A 24401-nucleotide genomic window follows, 5' to 3' on the forward strand; every position below is an offset into this window, starting at 1 on the left:
CAAGACGAGTTTCAGAGCTACAGGCACTCATGGCTGTGGAACCTTTTATCATTTTTTATCCGGAAAGGGTCTCCCTGAGGACAAACCCAACATTTATGCCTGAAGTGGTGTCCAGTGTGGCTCTTAACCAAACCATTCATCTGCCAACCTTTTATCCAAGTCCACAAAACAAGGGGGAAAGAATTCTGCATTCTTTGGACGTACACAGACAGCTTAGATTCTACTTGGACAGAACCAAAGTTTTCAGAAAGACAGAGCAATTACTAGTGGCATATGCTGCAGGATCACAAGGAAAGGCTATCTCAAAGCAGACTATTTCAAAGTGGATAGGCTACTGCATTTGTTTCTGCTACTTATACCATGGCAAGCCAGTGCCTAAGGGCATTAGGCCACATTCCACCAGTTCTGCAGCCACTTCAGCCTTTTTCAGGGGAGTACCAACCAAGGACATTTTAGAGGCAGCTACTTGGAGTTCAGTGCACACCTTTACAAAGCACTATCATCTGCCAATCTACTCAAAATCCAGGGCAGGCTTTGCCACTGCAGTTCTGCAGGGTCTCATAGCCGCTCATACTTTTTAGCTCCAGCCTCCCAACCATAGCTTTGGGAATCTACCCAAATGTAATGACTGCAACAGTGAAACATGAAGAACATAGTACAGTTGTGTACACTTACCATAAATGTAGATGTTTGAGTGTATTCACTGTTGCAGTCCAGGTTACCCACCCACCATCCCCCCTTTTCTTCTGATGGCACCTATCTTTCCTTCTCTGATTCATACAACCTATGTGCTGTATTTGCTTGTGGATGAAGGTAAAGTTTATGTTGCTGCATGTTATTTTATATATAGATATAAATTTTGACTAACCTTTTTGGGGGCACCTGACATCTGGGGCAAGAAAAAGTAAAGAAAATAGCGTTGGCTGCTTCTTTTATACCCCTGACGACCTGACATCAGGGAAGGGGAGACGACAGGCGACGCAGGACCCAAGACTTTGGAATTCAGGCCGACTGAGGGCAACCTGCCAGCAGGATTACCCAAATATAATGACTGCAACAGTGAATACACTCGAACATCTACATTTATGGTAAGTGTACACAACTGTACTTTTCAGACTCTCACAAGTGTATGTTAATAAAGCACTTCTTCAGAAAAATTATGGAAAATGGGATGTACCAAAAGTAGACATTTTTGTCTCCAAAGAAAACAGGGAATTAAAGTGTTGTTCTTGGGCTGCCGACAACAAGGCGTGGAGGACAGACACTTTTTCCTGCCTTTGGACAGGTCTGTTTTTGTATGCTTTCCCTCCCATGCTTCTCATTTCCATGTTACTTGTAAAGATCAAAGAGGAAGGGTGGACAGTGGTCTTAAATGACCTGTCCTGGCCAAGGCAGTATTGATTCCCTCTGTTGCACAACTTAAACAGACAAAAACTATGGTTGCTACCACAGGATGTGGACCTTTAGACCCCGAACAAGAGAGCCACTATCTGGCCCATCTTGAGCATGCTGAAGGTGATGGCCTGAATAAAATGATCCTTATTCCTCAAGGCTGCCTGTTAAACAAGGACTTCCTCCTCATCTTGACAAAAGCCAGAAGACCCAGTACCAGGAAGTCATACATTTCTAAATGGAAGAAATTCACTGTATGGTGCCAGACCAAAGGCCAACAGCCTCTGCTAGCTAATATCCCCTTGGTTTAAACATATTTTGTGGTACTTTTCACTGAAAGTATGTCTTAGTTTCTATTAAAATAGATTGCTATTTCCACCGGCCTGCCAATACGGCCCCCTTTGTTCTCTCAAACTATGATGAAACAATTCCTCAAATATATCATCCACCTAAGGCCACCCAGGAAGGCCCTTCACCTTCCTGAGACCTCAGTTTTGTAGTGTTAGAGAAATTCACTTTGCCCCCACCCCGAGCCTTCTACTTCCGCAGATCTCAAATTCTTATCCTAGGCAACAGCCTTCCTAGTAGCCATCACCTCAGCTCGAAGAATCCCTATTTTTCATGCATGAATGTGTAAAGAACCTCCAGTTTCACCCAGCCTGAAGTTTTCACTAAGAACTAAACCCACATTCATACCCAAGGTGGTAATCCCTGTTTTTTCCCCAACCCCACAGAATATGTTAGAGAAGACCATATACTTCCTGGATATGCACAGGCAGTTCAGGTTTTGCTTGTATAAGACAAAAAAAATTCAAAAAGTCTGATCAGCTCTTTGAGGCCTTTGCTTTTAATAAATTGGGCAAACTTGTAAGTAAACAAATTATGTCTAAGTGGATCTCTTAACTGTGTTTCCTTTTGCTATGAGCACCATGGCAGAAAGGTACATGAACACATTAGAATGCATTCCATCAGGGGCACAGCCACCACTGCTGCCTTTATCAGCAGGTTGTCCACCCAGGATATTCTGGAGATGGCCACCTGGTCCTCAGTTTGCACCTTTTCTAAGCACTATAGGTTGGGCTCTACTTCTAGAGCTAGAGCTGGATTTGCTTATTGCAGTCCTAAAAGGGCTCCCATCCTTTGCTTTATATTTATTCTCTAGTCAGTCTTCCTGTACCTTTGGGAATCCCCCCAGGTAGTTATTACTGCAGTAGTGAAACATGATAAACATGGTACAGTTGTGTCTACTTAACCATAAATGTAGATGTTTGAATGTGTTCACTGTTGCAGTATCCTTTCTTTCCCTCCATCCCCTCTATCATGGCCCTGAGTTGTGGTGGGCTTCATGTATCCATTCCTCTCTTTAAGGTCTCCTCTCCACTTAGTTACCCTCTTCAGGTCCCTTTTACCTTAATCCTGTTGAGGGCAGTATGGGTGGATTGTACTCCTGGCCTAGGCCTAAGATAGTATGCTGCAGTCCTGTGTGGATAAGAAAGACCTGAGAAACTGGCACCTGCCAAAGACCCTTCTACCCCGATGTCCATATGTCTAAGAGAAGGGTGCCCAGCAACTATAAGGAAAAGAGCAAATCTTTGGTATTTGAGCTGTTCTCCGCCTTCATTGCCGCAGTCCTTACTTAAGTCCCAGAGTCCTCACATCCAGTATTTAAGGCTCAGGCTATAAGGCTGACGCCGCCATGTACTCAGCGCACTGACGCCAGTACCCGCGACGTGGCGCATACATGTCCTTCGTTTCGCTGCTAGGTGCAGGTTGGCTGTCCGATGCATTTTAGGTTTTAGTTTCAGGTACATGCTTCTGAAATATTCAAACCCCGTTTCAGACTTAATCAGAGTTACAAGTACCCCGCTTTTTTACATTTTGTTTTTCTTTGATTCAGTATTTAACCGGGGATTGTGGAAAACAAAATAACAATATTTCTTTTACCAACAATTACCTACCTTTCATTACTTATACATGCCGCGGCTCTGTTTTAGGCTCCGAGCACTGGTTGGTTGGTTGCCGGCTTGTGCTTTTAAAAGGCACTAGCACTATTAAGAGGAGGTGTTGGACTGGGGTGCAATTTTGCACTATAAATGCCGCCGGATGCCCACGGCGTCTACAAAGCGCGAGGGACAAAACAGCTTAAGCCTAGGGGTTGATGAACCGCAGTCCCAGCGAGCGGTTCTTTAGATGGCTCCTAGTGGGAGCCAGAGAGGTTGTTTTTGGTTTTTATAGAGTCTCAGGCAGAAACTTTACTGTTACAGGATGTACCCTCTCCCTCTCAGAGGCAGGCCAGGCTGAGGGCTCAGGCAATAACTATTCTTCCTCTCTTCCCAAAGTTTTCAGGCCCTCCACAGCAGAAAACCCAAGTAGTAATTACTGCAACAGTACAGACACTTGATTGTCTGCATTCATGGTAAGTAGACACAACTATACGTTTTTTTTTTTTTTGGTCAGGTGTACTGGTGTTTTAGTTATTTATTTGTTTTACTAAGATGTGTTAAATATTCCTGTTATAAGGCTTCATAAAATGTGTTGTGTCCGATTGTATGAAGATGGCAGAAAAGGGCACCCCCCCCCCGCCCCAAGGAAGGACTCTCTGAAATGTAATTGTCCTCCACACACAATGATATTTTTCATTTTTTTGCTTTGTTGTGAATATTACTTGTTTACTTCAGTATGACTGCCTTTCTGCAGCATTAACTTTATTTTTGACACTTTGTGTTTGATTTGTAGGTTCTTTGGAAATGGACACTCCTTCCCAGCCAGTAAACAACCACCATACTCATTCACATTCATCTTTAGAAAGTAAGCAGTACTTCTAGTGTTTTTTGTAACACTTTGACTTGACTTTTTTTAATACACTATCAATTTTGTGCTGATACATGTTATATGGATCTTTGAATAGAAAGAAAATACAATCCACCTTCTCACCATACAACAACAGATCACATTCCAGAAAAGAAGTTCAAATCAGAAGCTCTTTTATCCACACTTACTTCAGAGGCTTCTAAAGAAAACTCACCTGGTAACATTTATGCATATTTGTTTTTCTTGATTTCTTGTTCTCCTGATTTCATCTTTTTAAGAGGTAGTTACTGCCCACCAGTGAGCCTCTCCCAAACAAATACGATAAGAGTATTTTCCAAGTTTAGAACTGCTTTATGGTTTTCTTTTAAATTGTTAGTTTATGGTGATATTTGGCAAGTTGAAAACTCTGCTTTCTCTATGTCATGGGCTGTGTTTGCAAAAATATGTATTGTACCGATAAGCAAGAGTCTTATTATCCATTTTAAAGAGATTTTTTACATTTAATCTGGAACTGTCACATTGTGGTGCCATATTTTCTGGAAGTCATTTATAGACATGCATGCATAAAAAAGTGTTAATTTAAAGAGTATATTAATTTTAGCATGAATGAAATGCCATCTTTTCATTTTTGTCTGAATTTTGTAAAACTTTGGTGGAGACCTGAGTCCAGGGTGATTGCAGCAGTGTTCTGGACTGCATTCCACAAGACAGCATTTCACATATCTAATTGTAAACATCATTTTTAATTTAGTCACATCAGCTTGTCACACCGCCTAAAATTGAGAATGGTGTTTAAGGGATGTATCCTGTCAAATGTACAAAGCTTGTGGATGCCTTCCACATGCATTGCGTGTCCAAGAAAGCATGACTGTGTCAGTATAAAAGTAGACATATTACCACCACAATCCAGAACTTTCTTGCTGTTGAAGATTTCAGTCAAAATCTGTCTTCGCTGTGTATTTAGAGGTTTTAGTGATCAGCTAGTGCAAGATATTGAGCAGATAAGTCTTCCACTGGGGACATTCTTTCCATATTTATTTCTGTAAAACTTATGTCTTTGTGAATGATAGATACTATGTAGAGACTCCCACATAGTTTGTCATTTGTGCTTATGGGAGGAGCACAGTGTCAAGTTATGCTCTATTTATTTATGATTTACCCCTAAAGTTATTAGGGTTGGGTTACATCCCTGAAACTTTACATGAAAAAGTACTGGCTTAAAGCTCTTTACAAACTAGTTATAGATTAGAAATGCTGGTATCTTGGTTGTCTCCTTTCTAGTTGCTAAGAAGAAGAAAGCTATGAGAGAGGTCCCTACAATGGCTACTGCTCCATTCCCTTTTCCCTGGCCCTCAAAGGATGACTCCACTGTGGCAATATTGGACCTTCAGACTATGTGTCTGCTTCTGACTCCCTCTAATGCTGGTCCTCAGGAAGCCACTAAGAGTTGGGATTCTAGTGCATCCTCCAGGGCCAGACATATGCTTGCTTCAGAGAAGGGAGAATTATGCTTGGACTTTTCTTAAGGGGTTGATGGAATCCCACAGGTTTTTGTTAGAGAAGAAGTTCCTGGCACCTGGGTGGGATGTCTGACATCAAGAGTCTGCACGGAATTTCTTTTTAGACAATTTGAAGAAAGTGTCATCAGAGTAACCACCTTTCTTCTCCCACTATTCCGTCTTCTAAAGAATCTAGAGAGGAATGATTTTTTGTTAGAGCTTTTTCAGGCCTTTCAGTCAATTTAACGTGCTTCCTCAGCTACTTCACATTTAGAAATGAAGAGATCTAACTCTACTTCTGACTCTGATTCTGACTTAGAGGAAGTTGAATTAGGTTATGCTTCCTGAATGTCTTTACCTAAATCCTTGGAATCTGATTGTAAACAAAACATTACTTTAGATTCTTCTGTGGAAGAAGCAACTTTTTTGTCAGTATAAGGAGGATGAAAGATGTCTTTCAGTGGGAACAAAAAGAAATGTCTGATATTCAAAGGAGGTATTACAACCACTGATGGTAGACACCCCTAAACCATTAGCTGTTCCTCCTGTCTATGGGTTATTAAGGACACCTGTAATGATGCTTGTGCTTCTCCTGACAGTTAGGCCCCTGCACATAAAAGTCAGACAAACTTTACAAGGTACCTCAAACCCACAAGTTCATTTTCCATAACCCTGTAGCTGACCCATCTGTTAACTCCTTAGAAAAAAGGTTCTGGCTCTAAGCATCTTGCTGCCTCTAACCTGGTAACAGAGCTTTTGACAGGTTTTGGATGAAGGTTTGCAGATCTTCTACTCTAGCTTTCAGAACAGTTAGTTGTGAGGTTTACTATCAGTATTTCAACTCGCACCCAGTCGACCGCACTCTGTTCGACAACGGAAAGTTGAACACAGCAATATCGAACTTTAAAAGCAAGCCTAGGAATGGGTTTTAACATAGGTCGAGATAGGGGCTAGGTTTGTAGTTCGGCAATAGCAGTGAACCCCTATCTCGACCCATGTTAAAACCCGATGTTCTTCGTGTTTCACTGTTGCAGTCATTACATTTGAGGTAATCTGCTGGCAGGTTGCCCGCAGTCGGCCTAATTAACAAAGTCTTGGGTCCTGCGTCGGTTGCTGTCCCTTCTTCCATGACGTCGGGTCGTCAGGGGTATAAAACATGCAGCCAACGCCATTACATCAGTCTTTCTTGCCGCGTAGTGCCCGAAGCAGAAGCAATTTGCAAGTGCCGGTCGGCCGACTCCTGAAATTTTCATTTTTGAGTTTCAGAATTGAAGTCTTCAACTAAAATTTAAATACCCCATTGGGGAAACTTTTTCTTGCTCCTTACCGATGTCAGTAAAAGTTAATAATTGTATTACTTGTGGGAAGCAAATACCTCATAAGGATTTTCATTTGTACTGTATTCTTTGCCTAGGCCCTGACCACAACTTGCCTTGCTGTCAGTTTTGTGCTACATTTAATCAACGCACTATTAAATGTCGGTATATTTTTGCTTCTAAATATTTTGGCTCGAGATTTAACTATCCAGAAATGTCGTTGGTTAGCAATCCGACAACTGGAATACCTAAAAAATGTAAAGAAAAAGACAGAGACAGACCGTCGAGGTCCAAAACCGACTACGAAGCTTCTCCTAAGCCAGTCGCCGGTTTGCCGGTACTCAGTGAGGCACTTTTGCAGCCCCTGATACCCGCTACTTTTGATTCGCAGGCCTCTACTGAGACCCATTCGGAGTCTGGTATGCCACGAGATACTTTAAGTATTGAACCCGCAGATGTCTCTACTTTAGATGGGTCCGGAGCTGCTGAGCAGGCACCATCTTCTGAGGGTGTTTTCAGGCCTAAAGATATTTTTATTTTATTTATTTTATTTAACATTTGTTGACCGGGAATGTCCGACTAGGTTCCACAGAGCCTGTTTTCAGCGGAGGCCCGGGGAGAAACGCTACATGATATGTATAGTAAACCAACCCCATCTTCAAAACTAAGGCCAAACACTACTTCTATGTCTGAAAAACCGACGCTTGGGCCACGTGTATAGGCCCCAATGCCTAAAAAACAAATGATCAAAATGGCTGAGGATTTAATTACCTTGATCAGGGGTACCCATCCCCCTCCTGCTAAGAGGCCTAGGCAAGGCACTGATTATGAATCTTCGGATCAGGTTTCTATTTCTTCTTAACAGGAATTGTCTATTCCCACTTATGAGGATTCTTTTGCAGAGGATTCCATCCCTTCTGCTTCTCCTTCTGAGGATTTTTCTTTTGGAGAAACTTTGCATACCTTAAGAGAACACTTTCACTGGGAGAGTCAGGATTTCTCAGAATCTAAAAAGAGACATAGGGATTTCCTTCTTCCTCAGCATAGGCCTTTGGCTATACCTCCTGTTTTAGACATTGTTGATAATGTTTTCTCAGAGTCCATTATGACTCCTGATTCCCTGCCTCCGGCTGCTAGTAAGGCAGACAGATATTACAAGGTTCCTGACTCCCACAAATTCCTCTTTAAAAACCTTACTGCTGACCCTGAAACCATTTCTCAGGGTCCCAAGGGCATTAAGGCTTCTACTGCTAAAAATCTGACCCTTCTGATAGAGATTCCAGGGTGCTGGATAGATGGGGTAAGAAGGTTTACACATCTGCAACCTTGGCAATCAGGGCTTTAAATTGTCGATTTCATATGCTTAAATATCAACAGCATGTCATGGGTTTACTTAAACAGAAAATATGTTGATTTCTGACTGTGTAAAAAATAGAGTTGCAGGATTTATTGCATTTAGCTGAACAAGTTGGAAAACATACTTTGCAATGTGGTTTTGATTCCTTGGAGGACTCTTGCAGGGCTGCTGTAACTGGATCTGTGATAAGAAGGCATGCTTGGCTCAAGGAGCAAAATCTGCTTGACCATGTTAAAGCAAAATTGTTGGATGCTCTTTTACAACAGGACAGTCTATTTGGTAATAAGGCTGAAGAAGTTTTGAAAAAGATGGAAGATAAAGCTAAATCTATGCAAACTGTAAAAGATTTCTTGCAAGTGCAGCCACCCAGATTCAGTAGTACCCACTAGAGCTGCTCAGGTCAAACCCAGACATCCCAAAGGCTCCAGGTTTCAGTCACAAGGAACTTATAGAACAAAGCAATGGGGTGCCTCCACCTCCAAATCTGGAAGTAACAAGGCACCTTCCTACGGTAAACAGTCTCAATGACTTTCCACTGCAATCACCAAGCACTTATCTTTTGACTGCCCCTTTGGGGGGAAAACTGGCACTTCATGCACGAAACTGGCAACTGATTATCCAGGACAAATGGGTTTTAAATATAGTATCCCAGGGCTACAGATTTCAACTCCACACATGGCAGATCTGGCCATCCGTTCGGGATTGGCAGCCAAATCAGTGGGCAGAGGCCCAGAAACAAGTTATGTCCCTCATGAATATGGGGGCTATTCAACCAGTACCAGAAAAGGAAAAGGGACAAGGTTTTTATTCAAGACTTTTCCTGGTACCCAGAAAAGACAAATCATGGTGTCCAATCCTGGACTTATCCATTCTAAACACATTTCTGGACATTCCAAAAATCAATATGATGACTCTCCAACAGTTACTACCTGTGCTAGGCAAGGATGCCTGGTTGGTAACTCTAGACTGGGAATTTTGTAGAATATACCTCCGCTTCAAAGCAGGCTATTTGCATTACCAGTTCTCTGCACTGCCCTTTGGCTTAGCTACTGCGCCCAGGGTCTTCACAAAGTGCCTGGCACTGGTAATTGCCTTTTGCAGGCAAAGAAATACTCAAATGTATCCATACCTGGACGATTGTCTAATTCAGGCAGAAAACAAGGACACTCTTCTAAGACATCTGGTGTTTGTAAAAAGACTTCTAACTTATCTAGGGTACACCTTAAACGAAAAGAAGTCACAACTGGTACCCTCTCAAATAATTACATTCCTGGGTGCAAGCTTGAATACAATTGCCCAGATGACTGACCTTATGCCAGAAAAACAAATTCAATTGATGACTTACTTCAAACAGGTGGCCACAAAAACCCAGCTATCTGCAAGACAAATTCTGTAGGCCTTGGGGTTCATGGCCTCCTGCATTCTTCTAATTCCATATGCAAGACTGCATATGAGGAAACTTCAATGGTACCTAAAAAGCTTATGGAGTCAACATTGTCATAGCCTGGAAACAATGATTCCTATCATTCCTTACCTGCAGCTAGAGTTCCTATGGTGGGCAGAGGCCTGCCACCAAAACAAGGGACTGTCATTCATTCAACCCCCTGCTGTCCAAACCCTGACTACAGATGCATCAGATTATGCTTGTGGGGGGCATCTGGCAGGGAGATGCATTCAGGGTCAATGGAGCCCAAATCAAATGCATCTACGTATCAGTCAGAAAGAGATGCTAGCTGTACAGAATGCTCTGACAGCCTTCAAGGACTACCTTCATCCAGGGCAACTACTGATAAAGACAGACAACACCACAGTCATGTGGTACATAAACAAGCAGGGGGGATACCCATTCCTACCCCCTTTGCAGATTAGCCATGGCATTGTGGAACACGGCCTTGACTTATCAAATACATCTACAAGCTCAATTCCTGCCAGGAAAGCAAAATACTCTGGCAGACGAACTAAGTAGAAATCCTACGGACCCACATGAATGGAAGCTGGATCCACAGATCTTCAGCATGTTGACATGCAAATGGGGGAGCGTGGAAATAGATCTTTTTGCCTCACCTCAAAACTATCAGTTGGACAAATTCTGCACAGGAATTCATCGCAAAAAAGCTTGGAAAGTTGATGCTCTATCCTTAAGCTGGAAAAACCTGTCAGTCTATGCCTTTCCCCCTCTGCCTCTTGTTTTCCAAGTTCTTACTAAGAGTCAGACAGGAAAAACCAAAAATGATTCTGATTGTTCCAGACTGGCCTCGCCAACACTGGTACCCGCTCCTGCGCAATATGTCGCACCTTCCTCCGTGGTACCTGCCTCAGACATCTCACCTACTGTCTCAGCAGTACTATCAAATTCTGCACACTCAGCTCCAAACTCTGAATCTTGCAGCATGGCTAATCAACTAATTTCATCAGTTACATCTCTCAGCAAACCTGTGATGGATGTCATTTTGGAGGCTAGAAGGCCTAGTACTAGAAAATGTTATGCTGACAAATGAAAAAGCTTCTGTGCCTGGAACCAAGCACAAGGAATAAACACAGCAATTCCCAATATTCCTCAGATTCTACAATATTTAACTGAGATGCTTCACAAGGGCCTATCTTTTTCTTCCATAAAAATCCATGCCTCTGCCATTTCAGCTCATTACAACACAGAGCCTCCCCTCTTTTCTCATCCTCTGCTAAAGCAGTACCTCAGAGGGGCCAAAAATTTAAGACCTCCCAGGAGAGCACCAACTCCTGCATGGGACCTCAATTTTGTTTTGGAAAAACTCACTCTACCTCAATTTTGTTTTGGAAAAACTCACTCTACCTCCTTTTGAGCCAGCTGCTACTGCTGACCTAAAATTCTTCTCTTGGAAAACAGCTTTTCTTTTAGCAGTCACTTCAGCTAGAAGGATTTCAGAACTACGGACTCTCATGGCAGTGGAGCCTTTTATTATTTTTTACCCGGACAGGGTGGCTCTCAGGACCAATCCATCCCCTATGCCTAAAGTGGTATCTAGTGTGGCCCTTAATCAGACCATTCATCTGCTAACTTTCTTCCCAAATCCACAGAACAAGGGTGAGCAGATTCAGCATTCATTGGATGTACACAGACAACTAAGATTCTACTCAAGCAGGACAAAATCTCTAAGAAAATCTGAACAGTTACTGGTGGCATTTGCTGCAGGGGCAGAGGGAAAGGCTATTTCAAAGGGTAAGCCATTGTATTCGTTTTTGCTATATGCACCATGGTAAACCTGTCCCTAAGGTGATCAGATCTCATTCCACCAGGGCTGCATCTACTTCTGAAGCCTTTCTCAGAGGGGCTCCTACCAGAGACATTCTAGAAACTGCTACCTGGAGCTCTGTTCATACGTTCATCAGATATTACCATTTACCTCTCTTCTCTAAATCCAGAGCAGGCTTTGCCACTGCTGTCCTGCAGGGCCTTAAAGCTGCTGCTAATGTTGTATAAATCCATCCTCCCAACCATAGCTTTGGGATTCTACCCAAATGTAATGACTGCAACAGTGAAGCACGAAGAACATAGTACAGTTGTGTACACTTACCATAAATGTAGATGTTCGAGTGTTAGAGAAAACACAGGGGGCTGGAGGGAGGATTACCCTCCCTCCAGCCCCCTGTGTTTTCTCTAACTATACCTCTCATTTCTGTTACTATCTTTAAAAGCCTTTTTGGTGTATTTGCTTTTGTTTGGAGGTATATATTTTGATATTTTTTATTCTGTACACACACACACACACACATATATATATATATATAATATATATATATATATATATATATATATATATATATAAATATATGTTTTGCTCCCCATTTGGGGGGCACCTGACATCTGGGGCAAGACAAACTGATGTATTGGCGTCTGCTGCATGCTTTATACCCCCTGACGACCTGACGCTATGGAAGAAGGGACAGCAACTGACACAGGACCATGACTTTGTTAATCAGGCCGACTGAGGGCAACCTGCCAGCAGATTACCCCAAATGTAATGACTGCAACAGTGAATACACTCGAACATCTACATTTATGGTAAGTGTACACAACTGTACTTTTCTAGGCTTGCTTTTAAAGTTCGATATTGCTGTGTTCGACTTTCCTTTGTCGAACATAGTACGGTCGGCCGAGAGCGAGTCAGAATACTGATCGTAAACCAGTTGTGAAGCATACATGCTCAGATATATTTTTGCATGCATTCTGTGCTAACATGAATAAGGCCATTCCAGTGTTTTCTTCTTCTGATATCAAGTCCTCATTTCTTTCTTCTTTCTTTGCTTTCCTCAGTCACAAAAGTCGCTAAGTATTCTTTGAGATGCTCTTATGATGCTACAGTTGAACTGTCTAGAACTGCAACAGCCTGCTCAATGATGCCTAGATGTTTGGTTAAGATTCAAAAACCTTCCTGAGGATGTTTTTTTTTTTTTTTTAACATCTTAATTAGCGGTTTTAATTGACACCTCATCTGCTGAAGTCCGTAAAAGATTTGATATTGATAGGAGGGGACAGATCTAACGGGTAAAGCAAAACTTTCAGTCCCCTCTCCAAATATAGCAGATATTACCCTTAGATCATTTTATAGAAAAAACATTTAAACAATCCCAACAAACATCATGTAAACAATTTAAAATACAATGACAGGGCATCTCTTAAGAAAAAAGAAAGGACACCACAGATCCAGTCTCAGTCAAAAAAAAATGACTGAATGTGCCCCCTTCCCTTCGTCTTCCCCAACCTAGGGAATCTGTTTGTATATCCCTATGTGGTACTAAGTTACAACAGATTCATAGATGCTAGAAATCATTCAAAATGGGTACAGGTTTCAGTGGAACTAATTCCTTGCTGTCCTCAAAAATCAAACCAAACTCTTTCTTCTTTCATTTTTCATTTACTGCCCCAAGGTGTAATATGCACTAGAAAATCAAAAAGAAAAAGGATTGTATTCAAGAATGTGTGGTGTCCCAAAAAAGAAGATGTCCGAAGAAGTTAACAATTGTCTTGTCTGTGGAAAGCAGGTCCCACACCCGAGACTTCCATTCCTGCTGCGTCAGTTGTTTAGGCCCAGACCACGACTTCCCTAGTTGACGGTTCTTTGCCCTCTTCAACGCAAGAACTATTCATCATAGAGCTCTTATTGTAATCGGGTATTTTCGTCTTCCATCTTCACATTCACAAATAGTGTCCATCAGCCAGCAATTCGTATACATTCCAAAAAAAACATAGAGATAAAGATAGAGACAGACCACACAAGGCTAAGCCTTCCGACGACGCTACCGGTAAGCAGGTCGTCAGTTCTCTGAAACTCATTGAGGTGCTTTCACAGCCCCTGATGCCCAAAACGATATCTATGCAGGCCTCTACTGAGATCCATTCTGAGTCCGGTATGCCGCAGAAATCTTCTTCGTCTTCTGAGCCTTTGGTTGTCTCTGCCTCATTTGGGTCCGGAGCCACGACACAGGCACCGGCTTCCAAGGAGGCCTTTCATACTACTGTTTCTAGACAAAAAACAATATCCTCTCATCCGACTACCGTTTCTCTCAGACCGATGGATACTCTTAGGCCTAGAAGCCAGGCCACTCCTATAAAATCTACCTCTAGTCTCCATCTTACTCCTGCTCCACCGCCCTAAACCCAAATGCTTAAGATGGTAGAGGATCTTATCTCCCTTGTCAGGGATAGTCAGGCCACAACTTCTAAAAGGAAAAGACACCCATCTCCTGAAATAATGACAGAGCAGGATTCTGAGGAATCCGATTATTCAGTTTTTGAAGAGGAACAACAGCCTCTTACTGCTTATGAAGATTCAGATGCAGAGGAATCCATTCCTTCTGCCTCCCCACCAGAGGATCTTTCCTTTGGGGGAACCCTTCACACCCTCAGGGAACATGAATTCAGCTTAGCTCCTGAAGCTCTCCAACCTGCTCCCAGTAAACCTGACCGGTATTACAGAGTACTAGATTCTCAGAAATACTTGTACAGAAATCCTGCTGCAGACCCTGAGGTCATTACACAGGGACCAAAGGGAGCTAATGCTAGTTCTGCAAAGAATCCTATTCCTTCTGACAAGGAATCCAGAGCTCTGGACAGATGGGGTAAGAAAGTATACACCTCTGCAACCTTAGCTATCGGAACACTCAGCTGTCAGTTCCATATGCTAAAATATCAACAACACACTTTGGAACTATTAAAACAAAAGATTTCTACCTTTCCTGACTGTGCCAATTCAAAATAGCAGACTTACTGCACTCTACTTGTCTAGTGGCAAAACACTCTTTGCATTGTGGATATGATGCACTAGAAGCCTCAAGCAGGGCAGCAGTGTCAGGATCTGTCATTAGGAGACATGCATGGTTGAAGGAACAACCTCTCCCTGATCATGTCAAGTCTAAATTAATTGATGCATCCTTGGATAAGGATCACTTGTTTGGAGTAAAAGCAGAAGATGTGCTTAAGATGTAAGACAAATCAAAATCTATGCAAACATTAAAAGAATTCTTTCAGGTTCAACCTCCCAGGTTCAGCAGGAATTTCCCCTCTAAGCACAGGCCCTTTACTGCACCTAGTAGACAAGGGCAAGGTAAGCCCTGCAGGGACAGACAACCCAGGCCTTTATCCCAGGGATAGCAGATAACCAAAGACTGGACCACTTCTGCAACACAGGCAGGGAGTTTTAATCCATCCTTCTATGGCAAAATCTCTCAATGACTCCCTCTCCCCCCTCTGCCCTCCTTTCACTCACCAAAAGCTAGGAGGAAGGCTCTCCCTCTGCAAAGAAAATTGGCTTTCTGTAACAAAAGACCAATGGGTCTTAAAGATAATTTTTCAGGGATACAAATTTTCTTTCAACAAACTCCCAATTCCAAGAGGGTACCCAGACTTCCCTCCAAATCAGTGGTAGAGGCATTGAAACAAGTCCAAACTCTCGTATCCCAGGGAGCAGTAGAACCTGTTCCCGTAGATCAAACAGGTAAAGGCTTTTATTCCACACTATTCCTCGTTCCCAGAAAAGTGTGCCCCATCCTGGATTTATCCATTCTGAACACCTCCCTGGTGGTCCCCAAATTCAAAATGTTAACTTTGCAGCTGCTGCCTGTGCTAACAAAAAAATGTCTGGTTAGTGACCCTAGACCTAAAAGATGCCTACCTCCACATCCCCATAAGGGAATCCTGCAGGAAATTCCTACATTTCAGGACAGGCTCAAAACACTTTCAGTTCTCTGTGGTACCCTTTGGCTTATCTACTGCTCCCAGGGTATTCACCAGATGCTTAGCCCCGGCCATAGCATTTTGCAGACAGAGAAATAGTCAGATTTACCCTTATCTGGACGACTGCCTCATTTAGACAGAGTGGAAAGAAAAGCTTCTCCAGGACCTCCTCTTTGTTAAAACCCTCCTAACTTCCTTAGGGTTCACCATCAATGAAAAGAAATCAAAACTAACACCCTCCAGGAGGATTATTTTCCTGGGAGCACTGCTGGACACAGCATCCCAAATGGCCTTCCTATCCCCAGAAAATCAGAGCGTCCTGCCTCTCTACTTTACCCAACTAGCTTCCAGAAGTCACCTCACAGTGAGGAAGTTCCTGCAAGCCTTGGGGTACATGGCATCTTGCATCCTTCTCATTCCTCTGGACAGGCTTCACATAGGAAAACTTCAGTGGTATGTAAAGAACCTTTGGTGTCAGCATTCTCATCCTCTAGAGACTCCTCTCTCTATGATCCCCTGTATAAGGGCCAAGTGTCTCTGGTGGGCAGAGGCCTGTACCAAGAACAAGGGTCTTCCCTTCATCCTCCGCCCTACCGAGGAGACCATTACCACCGACTCCTCAGACATTGCTATCAGGCAGGTGCACACAAGGTCTTTGGGACGCCCAGCACCTTCCCCTGCACATCAAACAGAAGGAAATGATGGCAGTACAAAAGGCTCTGATATCCTTCAAACCCTATCTCAGGCCAGGGGTTCTCCTTATCAAAACAGACAACACCACGGTAATGTGGTACATCAACAAACAAGGAGGGACCCAATCTTACCCTCTGTGCAGGCTAGCCGTGAACCTCTGGCTGACGGCCTCCTCCATGGGATTGCACCTAATAGCCCAGTACATTCCAGGGATCAACAACTCCCTGGCAGACCACTTAAGCAGAAACCCCCACAAGTGGCAGCTCCACAGAAAAATCTTTTTGCATGTCACTCAGGAGTGGGGAACTCCAGAGGTGGATCTCTTGCTTTGCACCTCAACCACCAGTTAAAAAAAATTCTGTGCCAGGGCATATTACTGTCCAGCGTGGAAGGTGGATGCGTTGAGATTCCCCTGGAACTCCCTCTTTGTGTATGTATTCCCAAGGTACTGATCAAGATAAGGGAGGAGAGACTGAAGGCCATCCTCATTGCTCCAGACTGGCCCAGGCAGCATTGGTACCCCTTACTGTGCAGCCTGACGTCACAGCCTCCCAGGCAGCTTCCCCTGATCTCAAACCTCTTGACTCAGGCAGGGGGGTGGTGCTGCACCCCGACTTTCAGACTCTCAAGCTGTCATCATGGCTTATACTGTAAAAGCAAACAGGTCCTAGACATTATCACAGAGGTCAGAACGCCAAGCACCAAAACATCTTACACAGGAAAATGGGAAATATTCTTCTCCTGCAGCCAGTCCAGAGCAGGCAGCTCCTCACAACCTTACATTCCTCTTATTCTGGCTATTGTGCGGAGTTACTAAATAGTGGCCTCTCCTTCTCTTCTATTAAAATCCACGCTTCTGCCATTTCAGCTCATTTCAATACAGATCTGACCCTGTTCTCACATCCTTTGATTAAACAATTCCTCAGAGGGGCTTCGAATATCAAACCTCCCAGAAGGCCACCCACGCCAGCCTGGGACCTGAATTATATTTTGGAAAAACTAACCTTACCACCCTTTGAACCTGCTGCTTCAGCAGAACTGAAAACACCTTTACTGGAAGGCTGCTTTCCTGCTTGTTATCAACTCAGCCAGAAGGGTTTGAGAACTTCAGGCATTGATGACCATTGACCCCTTCATCATTTTCCATGCAGACAGGGTCTCCCTGAGGACTAATCCCGCCTTTATGCCCAAGGTGGCATCTAATATGACTCTTAACCAGGCTATACATTTACCCACCTTCTTCCCTAACCCTCAAAACAAGGGGGAAAGAATTCTGCACTCACCAGACAGCTCAGATACTACCTAGACCTTACCAAAGCCTTCAGGAAAACAGACCAACTTCTTGTCAGCTTTGCCCCAGGGGCAGAAAGGAAGCCCATTTCCAAACAAACCATCTCCAAATGGATATCACACTGCATCCATTTCTGCTGCAGATTTCATGAGAAATCATCTGCTAAGTCTATTTGTACCCATTTCATTAGGGCAGCCTCCACTTCCACAGCATTCCTGAGAGGAGTTCCCACCAGGGACATCTTGGAAGCTGCCACCTAGACTTCTGTCCATACCTTTACTAAACATTACCACCTACCTCTTTTCTCTAAGGCTAGGGCAGGGTTTGCCAGTGGAGTTCTGCATGGCATGCTGACCCAGGCCTAAGTCTTACTAATCCTACCACCTCTCTCCTCACCTTTGGGAATCCTCCCACAGGTGATGACTCTTTCTAACTGTGCAGTCCGATGTGCTTCACTTGTGTTCAGATTGTTTGCAGTCCGTTTGTCGGCTTGTTTTTCAAGCATGTCTCTTCAGTTAGATAAGTACCCCATTGGGGATTTTCCTCTATTAATTTAACTTTTAAAAAGGTTGATAGTTGCTTGACATATGGGAAGCAAATCCCACATAAATGTTTTCACTAATTTTGTCTGTTCTGCTTGGAGCCTTAGCATAGAGACTCTAATTGTCCTGACTGACAAAATTCCATGCGAAAACCCACAGACTTGGGGCCTAGGTATTACCTGCCCATATGGAGTCCTCATCTTTGGATGTTCTTCGTGATCCACTGTTGCAGTCATTACACTTGGTTATTTGCTTGCAGGTAGCCCTTAGTCGGCCGGATTAAGTCTTGGGTCCTGCGCCGGTCGCTGTCCCTTCTTCCATGACGTCAGGGGTATAAAACATGACGTCAGGGGTATAAAACATGCAGCCGATGCCGTTACATCAGCCTTTCTTGGCATGCGGTGCCTGAAGCAGTTCGCAAGTGCCGGTCGGCTGACTCCTGAAATTTTTGTTTTCGAGTTTCAGAACCGAAGTCTTTAACTAAAGCTAAGTACCCCATTGGGAAAACTTTTTCTTGCTCCTTACCGATGTCAGTAAAAGTTAATAATTGCATTACTTGTGGAAAGCAAATACCTCATAAAGATTTTCATTCATACTGTATTCCTTGCCTAAGCCCTGACCACGATATACCTTGCTGTCGGCTTTGTGCTTTATTTAATCAGTGCATTATCCGTCATCGATATATTTTCACCTCTAAATATTTTGGTTCTCGGTTTAATTATCCAGAAATGTCGTCTGTTAGCCATCCGACTACCGGTATTCCGAAAAAAACACAGAGACAGGCCGCCGAGGTCCAAAGCTGCCGACAACGCTTCTCCTAAGCCAGTCGCCAGTTCACCGGTACTCATTGAGGTGCTTTCGCAGCCCCTGATACCTGCTACTTCTGATTCGCAGACCCCTACTGAGACCCATTTGGATGCAGCAAAATGCTTCAACTATGGAACCCGCGGATGTCTCTACCTTGGATGGGTCCGGAGCTGCTGTGCAGGCACTGGCTTCTGAGGGTGTATTCAGGCTTATGGACTTGCATATGAAACCAACGCCTCTTTCTTTACTTAGGCCTAAATCTCGATCCATGCCTAAAAAAACGACGCCCAGGCCACATGCTCAGGCCTCTGTGCCTAAAAAACAAATGATAAGAATGTCTGAAGATCTAATAACTCTAATCAGGGTTCGCCAACCCCCCCCCCCCTTCTAAGAGGCCTGGGACTGAAGTTGATTGTGAATCTTCTGATCAGGATTCTGTTTTTTCTGATTCTTCTGATGATCTGGATTTGCCTTTATCTACTTATGAAGATTCTGATGCAGAGGATTCCATTCCCTCTGCTTCCCCTCCTGAGGATTTTTCTTTTGGAGAAACCTTATATAATCTAAGGGAGCATTTCCACTGGGAAAGCCAGGATTTTTCCTGATTCAAAAAAGAGGCTTAGGGAGATGTCCTTCAAGAATGCAACTGCAGTCATAACATATGGGTTGTCCTGCCTCAGGCAGCCCTCGGTCGGCCGGATTCCAAAGTCTGGGTCTGGCGTCGGCTGGTGTCGCCTCCTCTCCGACGTCAGAACGGCTGGAGTATAAAGGCATCGGCCGACGCCATCTTCTCCAGTCTTTCTTGCCGCGCGGTGCCCGAAGCAGAAGCAGTTCGCAAGTGCCGGTCGGTCAGCTCCTGTGTTTTCAGTACCGAAGTCATCAAAAAGCTAAATACCCGTTGGGAACATTTTTCTTGCCTCAGCCGATGTCAGAACAAATTGAGAAAGTTAATAATTGTTTGTCTTGTGGTAAACAAATACCTCATAAGGACTTCCATTCTTATTGCCTACCTTGCCTGGGCCCAGACCATGACGTCTCGGCCTGTGCTGCCTGTGCTTGCTTTAATAAGCGCACTCTCAGGCGCCGGGCAAAATTTGCCGAAGACTTTTTTGGCGAAACTTTCGCTTATATCATGCCGTCGGAACAACCGACTACTCAATCTTCCAAAAAACGAAAGGACCGGGACCGACATCCTCGGCCCGCGTCCTCCACCGATACTCCTCCTAAACCCTCCGCGAGTGCTTCGGTCCCTTCGGAAGCGGTAATTCAACCGCTCCAGGCCGACAACACAGCGTTAACTCGTCCTTCGGTCTCGGAGTCTGCACCGGTGCCAGTTGTTGACTTTCCTCCAGAAACCGAAGTTCTGGATCTACCCGACACCATTCCTGTGGACAAGGTTACTCCTGCACGTGGGGCAGCTAGGCCTCCTGTATCCATGTCCATCAAGGCCTTTGCACGTGCTAAGGCCGCCAGCCAGGCCAAGGCCCATCCTAAACCTACTGCCCAGGCCCCTTCTTCTGATAAACAGATCATGTCTCTTGCTGCAGATATAATTTCTCTTATCAGGGGGTCTCAGCCTCATCCAGACAGAGGTTCTCAGCCACCTGCAGAGAAAAGGCCCGGAACTGAGCAGGCCGACAACCTCTCTTCAGATGAAGCCTCTGGGGATTCTGAGCATTCAGATACCCAAGAAGAATCCTTCCAGGCCTATGAGGACTCTGATGCTGAGGAATCAATTCCCTCTGCCTCTCCTCCAGAGGATTTTTCATTCGGTGAAGTCCTACACTCTAGGAGGGAGCATTTTAAATGGCAGGGTCAGGAATTCTCTGATTCCAGGAAAAGGCTACGTACCTTCCTCAAGCTACCCCAGCACAGACCTTTAGCTATCCCTCCAGTTATGGATGTCCTGGATGATGTTTTGTCCTACTCCAGTGCTAACCCTGATTCTCTCCCTCCTGCTCCTGTCAAGCCAGACAGATATTATAGGGTCCCTGACACCCACAAACATCTCTTTAAGGCCCATTCTGTGGATCTAGAAACTATTTCACAGGGCCCCAAGGGAGTGGCTACTTCCACAGCCAAGAATCCACTGCCAGCGGATAGGGAAGCTAGGTCCCTGGAGAGATGGGGTAAAAAAGTTTATACCTCTACCACCCTGGCCATGAGGTCACTTAACTGCCTTTTTCATATGTTTCAGTACCAGGATTTTTTACTGGATGATTTACAGAAAAAGCTAGCCTCTCCTGAGCCTATTGATAGAAAGGCATTGCAGGATCTAGTATATAACACTCAGCAGGTTAGCAATCATTTTCTTCAGTGTGGTTATGATGCATTGGAGGCTTCATGTAGGGCAGCTATGACTGGGGCTGTTATACGTTGACATGCTTGGTTAAAAGAACAGCCACTGCCAGACCATGTTAAAGTAAAGTTACTTGATGCAGCTCTGGAAAAACAGAAGCTTCTTGGTGCTAATGCACAAGATGTGTTGAAGTCCATTGAGGAAAAAGCTAAATCAGTACAGACGGTCAAGGATTTCCTCCAGGTTCAGCCACCCAGATTCAGCAGGAATTGGCCTTCAAAGAATTGGTCCTTTCCAGACACTGACAAGTTTCAAAGGGGAAAAAACAGACGTGCCCGAGGTAGAGGGCAATACCGAGGCTCCTACAGGGGCCAATGGCAACCACCAAATCAAAGAAGTGGCGCAGGCAGTCCAGCTGCACCACAAGGACAACCACAATGACTTGACTTTCATACTGTCTACAAAGGCTCAAAGAGAAGCACCTTTGGGTGAAAAATTATCCTTATTCTCAAAAAACTGGCGTATCTTAACCAAGGACAACTGGATTCTGGATTTAATAGACAAAGGTTACAGATTCCACTTCCATACTTTACCAATAAGACAAGGCATGCCAAACCTGCCACTTCATCAAAGAGCAGAGGCACTCATTCAAGTTTCAAAGCTGTTACATATAAAAGCAATAGAAAAGGTCCCTCCACAGGAACAAGGCCAGGGATTTTATTCAAGACTGTTCCTTGTTCCAAGAAAGGAAAACAAATGGAGACCTATACTGGACTTGTCTACTCTAAATACTTATCTCATTGTGCCAAAGTTCAAAATGCTGACGTTGCAGCAACTCCTTCCCATGCTGGGCAAGGGGTCTTGGCTGGTCACTCTGGACCTCAAGGAGGCATACCTGCATGTCCCAATCAGACAAAGCTGCAGAATATACCTCAGATTTCTTGCAGGGACAGAGCATTATCAATTCTCAGCATTGCCGTTTGGCTTATCTACTGCGCCCAGAGTGTTCACGAAATGCCTGGCATCAGTAGTGGCACACTGCAGACTCCAGGGGATTCAAATATACCCCTACCTGGACGACTGCCTCATACAAGCAGACAACAAGCAAACCTTGATAGCAAACTTGGACTATGTCATTCAATTACTACAGGATTCAATTACTACAGGCCTTGGGATACACAGTCAACATTCAGAAATCAAGACTTCTGCCATCCCAACAGATTATTTTCCTAGGAGCCAAACTGGACACAAACACACAGATGGCTTATCTCACAGAGGAAAAACAACAGCAGTTACCAGAGTACTTCAAAGGCCTAGCAAAGCTCTCCCAGCTGACTGCAAGGAAAATCCTGCAGGCCCTGGGGTTCATGGCATCTTGCATTCTTCTGATACGTTTGGCAAGACTTCATATGAGAAAGCTGCAATGGTACAAAGCTTATGGTCCCAACACAGCCAAAGCCTAGAGGATGTAATCCCACTCATTCCATGTCTGCAAAGAGAATTTTTGTGGTGGGCTCAAGCAAGTCAGTTAAACAAAGGCATGTCTTTCAACAAACCTCAAGCAGGTCAAATGATTACAACAGACGCCTCAGACCATGGATGGGGGGACGCACATGGAGGGCAGATGCATTCAAGGTCAATGGACACCAAGGGAAAGGCATCTGCACATAAACCAAAAAGAGATGTTGGCAGTGATGCATGCAATTGAGACGTTCGAGAAATCACTTCAACAAGGACATTTGCTAATAAGGACAGACAACACCACTGTTATGTGGTATATAAACAAGCAGGGAGGCACTCATTCTTATCCCCTCTGCAGACTAATAATGATTCTCTGGGAAAAATCCCTAAGTCTAAAGATACATCTGCAATCCCAGTTTGTGCCAGGCAAGGACAATGTACTGGCGGACAAGCTGAGCAGAAATTTCTTGGATCCACACGAATGGATGCTGCATCCTCACATTTTCTCACAAATAACAAGGACATGGGGAAGACAGGACATAGATCTCTTTGCTTCTCACATGAATCATCACCTGGAAAAGTTCTGTACAAGGACCCACCATCCTCTAGCCTGGAAAACGGATGCTCTCTCCTTCAGCTGGAAGTCCCTAACAATTTATGCATTCCCTCCTCTACCACTGCTGACCAAGGTGATACTGAAGATCAAAGCAGAACAACCAACAGGCATTTTGATAGCTCCAGACTGGCCAAGGCAGCACTGGTACCCATTGCTGTTGAGCATAACTCGGACCAAACCGTGGCCTCTGCCCCTATGGCCTCTGCTTCTAACACAACACAATTACAGGACGGTTCATCAAAACCTGAAAACATTGCATCTGACAGCCTGGAGGTTACCATAACTCCTTCCGATATCTCTCTTTCCAAAGAAGTTCAAGAGATCTTACTGGAAGCACGCAGACCTTCCACCAGAAAAACCTATTCAGCCAAGTGGAAGAGATTCATCATCTGGAATGCTAACAGGGGTCAGGATACAACAGTATTGAGTATACCTCAGATATTGGAATACTTGGCAGAAATGTTTCATACTGGTCTCTCATATTCTTCCATAAAGATTCATGCCTCAGCAATCTCAGCAAAATACAATTGTGATCCACCTGTGTTTTCACATCCTTTGCTAAGACAGTTCCTAAGGGGGATAAAGAATGTCAAACCTCCCAGGAAACCGCCAGTACCTGCATGGGACCACAACTTCGTCTTGGAAAAATTAACTCTTCCTCCCTTTGAACCAGCAGCAACTTCAGAAATGCAATTTCTCATGGAAAACGGTTTTCCTATTGGCAATCACATCAGCAAGAAGAGTCTCGGAGATACAGGCACTCATGGCAGTACCTACTTTTCTCATTTTTCATCAGGACAGAGTCTCTAAGAACCAATCCTTCATTCATGCCAAAAGTAATTTCCAGGGTGTCTCTAAATCAAGCCATTCACCTGCCTACTTTCTTCCCCAATCCTCAAAACAGGGGGGAAGCACTGCTGCATACTTTGGACATACACAGGCAACTACGCTACTACTTGGACAGAACTAAGGCCACCAGAAAGTCTGACCAACTGCAATCTCCAAACAAACAATTTCCAAATGGATTGGACACTGCATCAGATTCTGCTATTCCTTTCATGGAAAAGGTGTGCCAGCCAATATTAGGCCACACTCCACCAGAGC

The 24401-nt window shown here is 44.1% G+C and overlaps 1 protein-coding gene across 2 annotated transcripts in view; it reads left to right on the top strand.

Moving 5' to 3' along the window:
* Window positions 1-24401, top strand: part of ING3 (inhibitor of growth family member 3) — a 671267-nt gene that overhangs the window by 269864 nt on the left and 377002 nt on the right. For both annotated transcript variants that reach the window (XM_044088740.1, XM_044088739.1), the window contains 2 exons: window positions 4129-4200; window positions 4301-4420. In XM_044088740.1, coding sequence (XP_043944675.1) covers window positions 4129-4200; window positions 4301-4420 — 192 coding nt within the window. The remainder of the gene's footprint in view (window positions 1-4128; window positions 4201-4300; window positions 4421-24401) is intronic.

Source organism: Protopterus annectens, chromosome 11.part0, assembly GCF_019279795.1.
Source record: "Protopterus annectens isolate FY-2018-M chromosome 11.part0, PAN1.0, whole genome shotgun sequence".
Lineage (NCBI taxonomy): Eukaryota > Metazoa > Chordata > Ceratodontiformes > Protopteridae > Protopterus > Protopterus annectens.